Raw genomic sequence first — 8,954 nt, 5'->3', positions numbered from 1 at the left:
CTGTATCCCTGCCTGTATCCCTGTCTGTATCCCTGCCTGTATCCCTGTGTGTATCCCTGCCGGTACCCCTGCCTGTATCCCAGCCTGTATCCCTGTCTGCATCCCTGTCTGTATCCCAGCCTTTCCCGGCCCCGCCGCTGTTGCTCCTCCCCACTCCAACGCCTTTGTCTGCACGACCACCCCCCTTCCCGGCCCCCCGCACTCTCCCCGCGCTCCCTCGGCCCCCCCCCAAAACCCACTGCAAACCGACCAGAGATTTTGGGGACTGGGAAGGGGGAACACCCCCAGAGCAGGGGGATCACCCGGTCCTGGTTGCCCGGACCCCAACCCCTGGGCCCCCCCCAAACTTGGGTCCCGGCAGGGGGGGTGGGATCGGGACAGGGATGGGGGGCCAAATGAAGTGTAGGATGGGGGGCGGGCTGGGCTGGGCTGCGGGCTGGGATGTGGGATGAGGAGCGGGATGCAGGCAGGGATGCAGGCAGGGATGCAGGCAGGGATGGGGTGCGGGATGAGGAGCGGACACAGCCGTGACGCTGCTCGGGAATCATTTCTCTGGTTCACGGAGCGCTGCGGGCGCGGGCGGCTGCGGGGGGGGGTCCCTCCCGCCGCACGCGAGGGACCTGTTTGTGGGGACCCCCCACCCCCGCAACCCAGGGGTCAGTCCCGATCCCCCCGCGTGGATGAGACCCCCCCTGGATGGGGCAGGGGTTCCCTCGGGGATGAGCAGCTGCAGCTTAGCTCGGTGCGGAGCCGGGGCTCAGCCCCTCGGGGTGCGGGGGGTGCCAAGCGCAGGGACCCCCCCAGGGTGGGCAGGGGTCCCCCAAAACCTCCAAGTGCTTCAGAACAGTTTGTGTCAGGGTGGGGTCAAAGGGACCTCCCCCACGAGGCACGGAGACACCAGTGGGTGCAAAGGAAAAAGACGGACGGGGCAGGGGTGGGCTCCGCCATGGCGAGGGGGGGGTCGCCCCAATTCTCCGGACACGGGCACCCCCACAGCTCAGGGTCGCGTGGAGCTGGGGGTTATTTTTAGGGTACAGCCGTGACAATGGGACGGAGGGGGAGTGTGTTCCAGCCCAGCACCCCCCGGGAGCAGGGTGGGGACAGGCGGGGACGGCCCATGGGGGGGGCTGCGGGCGGGGACCCCCGGGCAGGGCCGCGCCCCGCGCCGGGCGGAACCGCCCGGTCCCCGCGGCTTCAGGCGGCGCAGCGCCATGGCCGCTTTCGACCAATCAGAAACGCGACCGCAGCATTGAACCCGCCCCCTCACGAGCGCTGGCCAATGGGAACGGGCGAGGTGGGCGGGGCGAGGCGCCCGCGCTGAGGCCGGCGCGGGGTGAGGGCAGCGTGAGCCGCGCTCATGGCGCTGCCCAGGGCGCTGAGGGCGGCGGGGGGCAGGTGGGGGCACCCCGGGGCTGAACGGGGGGTCCCGGGGAGGGGGTGAATACCCTGTGGGGAGGGGACTTTGGGGAGGGGGCGCACGGGAATGGGTGTGCATGGGGGTAGGGCTGCCCTGATGTGGAAGGGGGTGCAGGGAGAGGGGGATACCTGGGGAGGGGGTGCATCACGAGGGGGTGCACAGGGAGGGGCTGCTCGGGAAGGGGGAGTACCTGGGGAGAGGGTGCACGGGGAGGGGGAGTACAAGGGGAGAGGATGCTTTTGAGGAGGGCATGCATCTGAGGAGGGGGAGTACCCGGGGAGGGGATGCCCTTGGGGAGGGGGTTCACCCCGGGAAGGGGTGCCCTTGAGGTGGGGGTGACCCTGGGGAGGGAGTGACCCTGGGGAGGGGGTTCACGTGGAGAGGGGGTGCAGGGGCAGGGGTCCTTTGGGGTGGTTGAGGGGGGCTGTGCACCCCCTGCACCCTCTGTGCCTCCCCGAGGGTGTGGATAAGGACCCCCCACCCCTCCCAGGTGGGCGCGGTGCCTGAGCTCCTCGGCGGGGGTCGGGGAGGACACCATCTTCGCCCTGTCCTCGGCCCCCGGGCGCTGCGGGGTCGCCGTTATCCGCGCCAGCGGCCCCGGCAGCCGGGGGGCCCTGCAGACCCTCACCGGGACCCCCAAGCTGCCCCCACCCCGCGTCCTGGCCCTGCGGCGCATCCGCGACCCCGACACCGCCGAGACCCTCGACTGCGGGCTCGTCGTCTGGTTCCCAGGTGGGGTGGGGGGGCGCGGGCGCACGAGGGGGGTTCTGGGGGCTTGGTTGGGGGGGGTTTCGGTGCCCAGTGGGGGTCTCGGTGCCTTCCACAGCCCCCTCGCCTGGGGGGACCCCTCGGGGGTGGTCCTGGGTCACCACTGGCCCCTCTGCACCGATCCTGTAGAGCTGCTACTGGAGGGTCTCTCCTGAGCCCCCCAGAGCTCCTATGGGGTCGAAATGTTCGTGTTCCCACGGGAGGGATGTACTGGGTCTGGGGGGGGCTCGGATGGTGCCCACCCAGGCCGTGTGTCCCTGCAGGACCCCGGAGCTTCACCGGGGAGGACTGTGCTGAGCTGCATGTGCACGGGGGGCCCGCCGTGGTCAGCGGGGTGCTGCGGGCACTGGGTGAGCCCTCCCTGTCCCTGCATCCCTCCTGCCCCTCTCCCACCACGTCCTGCCCCTCTCCCATCACATCCTGCCCCTCTCCCACCACATCCTGCCCCTCTCCTGTCCCTTCTGCCCCTCGGGGTGCTGAGGGTGCTGGATGAGCCTCCCCCCATCCTTCCTACCCCCTTCCCCTTGTATCCTGCCCCTCGGGGTGCTGGGTGAGCCCCCCACACCCCTCTTTCCCCCCTCCTCGGGGTGCTGTGGGCAGGGGCTCATGGGGGGGGGCTCTCAGGGCGCCTCCCGGGGCTCCGTCCTGCTGATCCCGGGGAGTTCACGCTCCGAGCGTTCCGCCGGGGGAAGCTGGACCTGACGGCGGCCGAGGGCCTGGGGGACCTGATCCGGGCCGAGACGGAGGCGCAGCGGCGGCAGGCGCTGAGGCAGATGGAGGGCGAGCTGGGCCAGCTCTACCAGCGCTGGAGCGACACCCTCACCCAGGTCAGGGCCACCCCGGCCTCGGCTCCGGCCGCTGGTCCCTCCTCTGGGGCCCGGGGATGCAGCGGGGTGTCCCCCTGACCCCCCTCCCGCCTCCCAGGCGCTCGCCCACCTCGAGGCCTACATCGACTTCAGCGAGGACGACAACGTGGAGGAGGAGGTTTTGTCCCAAGGTGAGGGGGGGGTGCTGGGGTTGGGGGGGGTGCTGGGACACCCTGTCCCTGCTGTCCCCCCTGCCACATCCCCTGTGCCCGCAGTGGACGGCGCCGTGCGGGCGCTGGAGCGGGAGATCGGGGCCCACCTGCGGGACGGGCGCCGGGGGGAGCTGCTGCGGGGGGGTGTCCGCGCCGTCATCGCCGGGCCCCCCAACGTGGGCAAGAGCAGCCTCCTCAACCTGCTGTGTGAGTGAGGGGGGCACGGGCTGGGGGCGGGGGGGCCGCTCCCAGCCGGGAAGGGGCTCCCCAGGTTCCACTGGGAATCACCCCCTGCGTTCCGTGTGTGTGTGTCCCCAGGCCAGCGCCCGGCCGCCATCGTGTCACCGGTGGCGGGGACGACGCGGGACGTGGTGGAGGTGGCCCTGGACATCGGGGGGTACCCCCTGGTGCTCAGTGACACGGCCGGGCTGCGCGAGACCACCGACCTGGTGGAGCGGGAGGGGGTGGCCCGTGCGCGGGACCGGTGAGGCCGGGGGGGGGCTGCACTGGGGGGGGTCACCGACCACCACAGGCCGGCTGGGAGGGGGTGGTTGGTGGCCCCCTGCCTTACCCTGTGTCCCCCCCCAGGCTGTGCCAGGCCGACCTGGTGCTGGCCGTGCTGGATGCCAGCGCGGTGCCCCCCGAGCCGGCGGGGCTGGGGGCTGCACTGGGGGCCCTGCAGCCCCCCCCCGGCACACCCTGCGTCCTGGTGCTCAACAAAGCTGACCTGCTGCGGGGGGACGGGGATGTCCTGCACCACGGCTGTGCCCAGAGACCCCCCCTGCCCCCCACCACCCTCCTCTCCTGCAAGACGGGCGAGGGGCTCGACCGCCTCCTGGAGCTGCTGGCACAGGAGCTGGCGCAGCTGTGAGTGCTCGGCGCGGGCGCGGCGGGGCCACCAACACCCATCCCGGCTCTGGGGGGTGCTCCAGGCTGGCTTCTCACCCTTTCCCAGGTGCGGGGACCCCCTGTGCGGCTCTCCCAGCCTGACCCAGAGCCGGCACAGCCGGCACCTGGGGGGCTGTGCCGCAGCCCTGGCGCGGTTCGGGCGGGAGCGCCCGCGGGACCTGGCGCTGGCGGCCGAGCAGCTGCGGCTGGCGCGGCGGGAGCTGGGCCGGATCACCGGCCACGTGGGCGCCGAGGACGTCCTGGACATCATCTTCAGGGATTTCTGCGTGGGGAAGTGAGGGATGTGCCCAGGCATCTCCCCTTGCCGGGCCGGGCGCCGCGGGCAGGGAGCGCCGGGCTCCCCGTGCCGGGATTAAACCGTGGTGCCTTCGGTGGCTCTGGTGTCTGTCCCCTCCCTCCTTCCCAGGCTGGGCTCCTGCGTTTTCCTGGCTCGGGGGGAGCGTGTCCCGAGCCCCAGACATGGGAAAAAACCACTGGGAGAGGCCCCGTTTCCTGGCCAGGAGGACAAACAAGGAGCTGGAGCGGCTGGAAGGGAAAAGCCACCCCGGGCGTCCCCCTTGGGGTGTCCCCCTCCCCACCGTGGCATGTGAGGGGCTCAGCATCCTGGTGGGTCCATCCCTGTGCCCCAAGTGCACTCCCAGCCCCAGGGATGCAGCATGGGGGGGCTTGGGACCCCCGGGATACAACCCCAAGCCATGGGATAAAGCCCAAGCCACGGGGATGTGGGATCACCCCAGCCCTTGCACCCACTGGGCAGCTGTGGGCTCTGCCACCCCAAGGGTGGGTGCTCCATGGGGACCCCTCACTCTCCCACCCCCCAGCTGGGGCTCCCAGGCTCTGGAAGCATTTGGGGCTCCGAGATTATTTATAGTGAAGCTCCAGGAAATCCTCTGGCAGTGAGAGGGTCCCCCCGGACCCTCGGCCAAGCTGTGTGGGGGCAGCTGGGACAGCGAGGGACCCCCTCTGTGATCCTGGTCCCGTCCCACCCTGGCACCGGCACTTCCAAGGGCTGGGCAGGGATGGGGGCACCTGGTGACATCCCCATGCTGGGGGTGGGGGGGGCAGCAGGAGCACGTGGCCGCCGTTATCCCGGGATGGATGTGGCTTGGGGGGCCCAAGCGGGACCTGGGGGACACGGATGTGACCTGGGGACGGGAGAGGGGGTCGGGAAGGGGATGGGGGCTGAGTGGGAGCACTACGTGCCGCCGAGGTGCTGGCAGGGAGCGCCTGGCGTGCGGGCAGCCCGGCGAGGCAGGAAAAGCTCTTTCCACAGGAAGGAGCGGGAAGCGCGGCCGTAAATCCCGGAGTGACGGGCAGTGATTAATCACCGCGCTCCGAGGGGGCTCGGCGGCCAAGGACGCCCCGGCCCCTCGCCCTCCGGCACTTCCCACCCCAGAGGGACCCCACGTGAAGCCGGGACTGGATGTTCCCGCTCCCCATCCCGGCCGTGGCCTCTGTGCCCTCCGCAGAGAATCCGACCACACGTGCGGCGAGTTGTGCCGGCGCTCAGGGCCGGCGGAATTCCAGCCAAGCTCAGGGATACATGTTGAGAGGGACACACAGGGGGGGCTCGAGGAGGGAGGGGGACGAGGGGAGGGTGGTCCTGGCTGCTGGCTCCCGGTCGGGGTTTGCCGTCCGTGCTGTGGGAAGCACCTCCTGGGCTTGTCCTGGAGCACCTCGTCGGAGTGTCCCGTGCGCTGCTCGGCCCTTACCCTCCGTGGAGGGGGCAGGGTCAGCACCCCCTGCCCGGGGGGTCCTGTGCCAGGCCCCCCTCACCCAGAGTTCTTCAGGGTGGCCGTGTGCTGCTCGAACATCTTCAGCATCCGCTGCAGCTCCTCCATGTTCGCCTTGCCTGGACGGGGGGGGAGCAGAGCTGAGGCCCGGCCGGGCACCCAGGGGGCTCCCAGCCCTGCAGAGAGGCCCCCCCAAGGCCAAGGACTCACCTATGTTGCCGAAGACCCCCTGGTTCTTCAGATAATCTGCGTAGTAGCCCGTGCTGGGGAAGGGCCCCGAGCGCCCGGTGCCCCCCGGCACCCGCGAGCCGGGCACGTCGAAGAAGGGGTTCATCTGCAGGGGAGAGGGGGCATGGGAGGGGGGGGCAACGGTCAGCACTGGTCAGTGGTGTCAGCACTGACACTGGTTGGCACTGGTCAGTGGTGGCACCGCCCAGCAGGGAAAAACCACATGCAAAGAAAACCCTCAGGTGAGGATAGAACCCTTTGGTGAGGATAAAACCCACGGGTGAGGGTAAAACCCACAGGTGAGGATCAAACCCACGGGTGAGGATAAAACCCATGGGTGAGGGTAAAACCCAAGGATAAGGATAAAACCTACTGGTGAGGATAAAACCCACGTTCAAGGTGTGCCTGCAGAGGTGCCAGACGACCTGCACGTGCCCAACCCAGCAGTGCCACCCCAGCGCCGTCTCCCGCCCATTCCCGTGTGTCCCCGGTGTGTCCATGGGGTCTCTCCGTGCCCCCCCTGTGCCCCCTCACGCCCCCAGCCCCTCACCTGGCTGCCCACGCAGAAGTTGAGCTGCTTCTGCAGCGACTCCGCCTGCGCCGCCGCCTCCCTCCTCTTGTCCTCCAGCTCCTTCGCCTGCCGCTCCTTGTCCTCCTGCAGCCTCTTCCTCTCCTCCTGCCCGTCCCTCGCCTGCTTCTCCGTGGCCTGGAGGCGCTGCCGGAGCTCCTGGAGCTGCCTGGTGGAGCCGATGCGACACTGCTCCACGCTCACCTCGCAGGTGCTCCTCCTGACGTACACGGTGTCCCGGTCCTGCTGCCAGCGGAACAGCCCCTCCGTGTCCTCCCTGAGCTGCTGCAGCTTGTTCTCGGCCTCGCTGCAGCGATACTGTTTCACCAGGCCCACCACCCGCTGCAGGTTCTCGTTGATGTCGTTCTTCAGGTTCCTGCTCTCGTGTTTCAGCAGCTCCAGCTCGGTTTTGGTGAAGTCCCAGCTGGTCCTGTTGGTCCTCAGGTCCTCCTGGCACCTCTCGTGCTCCTGGCTGGTTTTGGCCAGCGTGGTTTGCGTTTTCTGGTAGTTTTCCTGCAGCTCCTTCTTGGACAGGGTGATCTGGTCCAGCTGCCTCTGCAGCTGCACCTTGTCGGCTGCGCGGAGAACGGGGACAGGGTGGGAGTTCCCCAGTGCCACCCCCCGTCCCAGCCTGACACCCCTGCCTGGAGTGGGAATGGGGAATGGGGAAGGGATTCCCCTGCCCGGGTCCCTGGGGGGTGCTGGGGGTCCTCAGGAGGGTGGGAAGCGGGTGGTGGGGGTCCCCAGGAGGGTGGGAAGGGGATACCTGGGATTTGGGGGCGGGGGTCTCTCTTACCGTTGCACGAGGTGTTGATGAGGCTGGTGGTGATTTGGCACTCGGCCAACTTCATCTTGATGTACATGAACTCCTGCAGCTGACGGGGGGGAGGAAGAGGAGGAGGAGGAGGAGGGTCAGAGCATCTTGCAAGGACCCCCCACACACACACCCTGGCATCACCTCGTGGGTACTGGGAGAGCACTGGGGGCTGGAGAGGAGGAGGAGGAGGAGGAAAAGGACAGGAGAGGGGTCAGAGCATCCCACAAAGACATCCCTGAGGTATCACTTCATCCCTCAGGACACTGGTGAGAGCACTGGGGACGGGAGAGGGAGAGGAGGGGGGGTCAGAGCGTCAGGGACCCCCTGGCATCACATCGTGGGCGCTGTGAGAGCGCTGGAGACTTAAAAGGATGATGCTGATGACAATAATGATGAGGAGGAGGAGGAGTAGAGGGACTGTGAGATTGGAACCCCAGTGGCCAACCCCTCTCCGGGACACCGGGGCTGAGACCCCCGGGACTGGGCAGGGGGGGCACATCAGCATCCCCACCAGGCTCTGCCCCCCAGCCCCTCTCCCCCAGCCCTGCTGTGACGAGGTCCCAGCCCCCGCGGGCACATCCCCCTGCCCTGCCCTCACCTGGGGGAGGTTGTTGGTGCTCTGGGTGCTGTTACACTTCTCCAGCTCCCGCTGGACCTTGGAGACGAGGCCCTGCAGCTTGTCCTTGTCCTTGAGGGTGGCGTTGAGGGCGCGGGTGAGGTTCATGTTCCTGGTGCCCAGGGTGATGATCTTGTTGTAGCGGTCCTGCAGCTGCTCCTCCAGCAGCCGGAGGTGGGTGTCGGTGCCCGCCTGCGCGTTCCCGTACACCATGAACAGCACCAGCCCCAGGATGATGAGGAACTGGATGAGGGAGGTGAAGAGGAAGATGTACTTCATGTAAAACCCGCAGTCCCGCTTGGGCATCGGCTCCTTGGCCTCCAGACCGAACTTGGCCATGGCGAAGCTGCCCTTCTCCATCCCGCCGGCGCTGTGAGAGCCCCACCCCGCGGGACCCCCTTTGAGCGGGGCCGTGCGGGGGGCGGGGCCGGCCCCGACGCCGTGTTTATATCCCTGGATTTAATGTTTCCTTCTGCTGGGCTCCTTCCTGCCGTGCCGGATGCCTCGGACCCGCCGGGTTATCACGGTGCAGCTTCTGTTGGCGGCGGGACTATTGTTCCTGGATGGGGGGGGGGAAGGCTGAGACCCTCCTCCCCCGCCCCGTGCTGGTGCCCGGCGCTCTCCCAGGAGTGTCTCCCATCCCAAAATAACCCCCTAACACTGAGAATTCCAGGGAATGAGCCCCCGAGGCCAGGCAGGGTGGGCTGTGTCCGCTGGTGGGGTGATGGAGAGGATCCCACTGCCTGCACCGGGCACCCCAGGGTGGTCCTGGCACCCCACCCTGGCGGTGGGATGGTGGCACGTGTGTGCCCACCGGGTGGGTGGCACTCAGGGGTGATGCTCCACATCCCTTGCGGGGATGAGGAAGGGTGTGGTGAGG

At 68.8% G+C, this 8,954-nt stretch overlaps 2 protein-coding genes across 2 annotated transcripts; one reads left to right on the top strand and one right to left on the bottom strand.

Moving 5' to 3' along the window:
- Positions 1 to 1,357: 1,357 nt before the first annotated feature.
- On the top strand, positions 1,358 to 4,473 carry GTPBP3 (GTP binding protein 3, mitochondrial). Its single transcript, XM_027664212.1, has 9 exons — positions 1,358 to 1,395; positions 1,908 to 2,149; positions 2,449 to 2,535; positions 2,810 to 3,012; positions 3,110 to 3,182; positions 3,267 to 3,410; positions 3,522 to 3,687; positions 3,792 to 4,070; positions 4,159 to 4,473. Exons 1-9 carry the CDS (start codon positions 1,358 to 1,360, stop codon positions 4,388 to 4,390), a joined length of 1,464 nt encoding a protein of 487 aa, XP_027520013.1. The 3' UTR covers positions 4,391 to 4,473.
- Positions 4,474 to 5,764: 1,291 nt separating this feature from the next.
- Positions 5,765 to 8,443, bottom strand: PLVAP (plasmalemma vesicle associated protein). Its single transcript, XM_027664317.1, has 5 exons — positions 8,057 to 8,443; positions 7,438 to 7,516; positions 6,624 to 7,216; positions 6,056 to 6,179; positions 5,765 to 5,964 (listed from the first exon to the last, which is right to left on the bottom strand). Exons 1-5 carry the CDS (start codon positions 8,432 to 8,434, stop codon positions 5,885 to 5,887), a joined length of 1,254 nt encoding a protein of 417 aa, XP_027520118.1. The 5' UTR covers positions 8,435 to 8,443; the 3' UTR covers positions 5,765 to 5,884.
- Positions 8,444 to 8,954: the final 511 nt, after the last annotated feature.

The sequence above is a fragment of the Corapipo altera genome, unplaced genomic scaffold (assembly GCF_003945725.1).
Source record: "Corapipo altera isolate COAL_440 unplaced genomic scaffold, ASM394572v1 96, whole genome shotgun sequence".
Lineage (NCBI taxonomy): Eukaryota > Metazoa > Chordata > Aves > Passeriformes > Pipridae > Corapipo > Corapipo altera.
Note: the sequence above shows the minus strand (reverse complement) of the source record. Positions and strands in the feature narration are given on the sequence as shown.

What these genes read in the sequence shown, in the direction of transcription:
- GTPBP3 (XM_027664212.1), top strand. Translation starts at nt 1,358, where the DNA reads ATGGCGCTGCCCAGGGCGCTGAGGGCGGCGGGGGGCAG. An exon ending in GGAGGAGGTTTTGTCCCAAG is followed by an intron (nt 3,183 to 3,266) that starts GTGAGGGGGGGG and finishes CTGTGCCCGCAG; the next exon opens with TGGACGGCGCCGTGCGGGCG. An exon ending in CAGCCTCCTCAACCTGCTGT is followed by an intron (nt 3,411 to 3,521) that starts GTGAGTGAGGGG and finishes GTGTGTCCCCAG; the next exon opens with GCCAGCGCCCGGCCGCCATC.
- PLVAP (XM_027664317.1), bottom strand. Translation starts at nt 8,434, where the DNA reads ATGGAGAAGGGCAGCTTCGCCATGGCCAAGTTCGGTCTGGAGGCCAAG. An exon ending in CATCAACACCTCGTGCAACG is followed by an intron (nt 7,217 to 7,437) that starts GTAAGAGAGACC and finishes TTCTCCGCGCAG; the next exon opens with CCGACAAGGTGCAGCTGCAG. An exon ending in GGGGGTCTTCGGCAACATAG is followed by an intron (nt 5,965 to 6,055) that starts GTGAGTCCTTGG and finishes CCCCCCGTCCAG; the next exon opens with GCAAGGCGAACATGGAGGAG.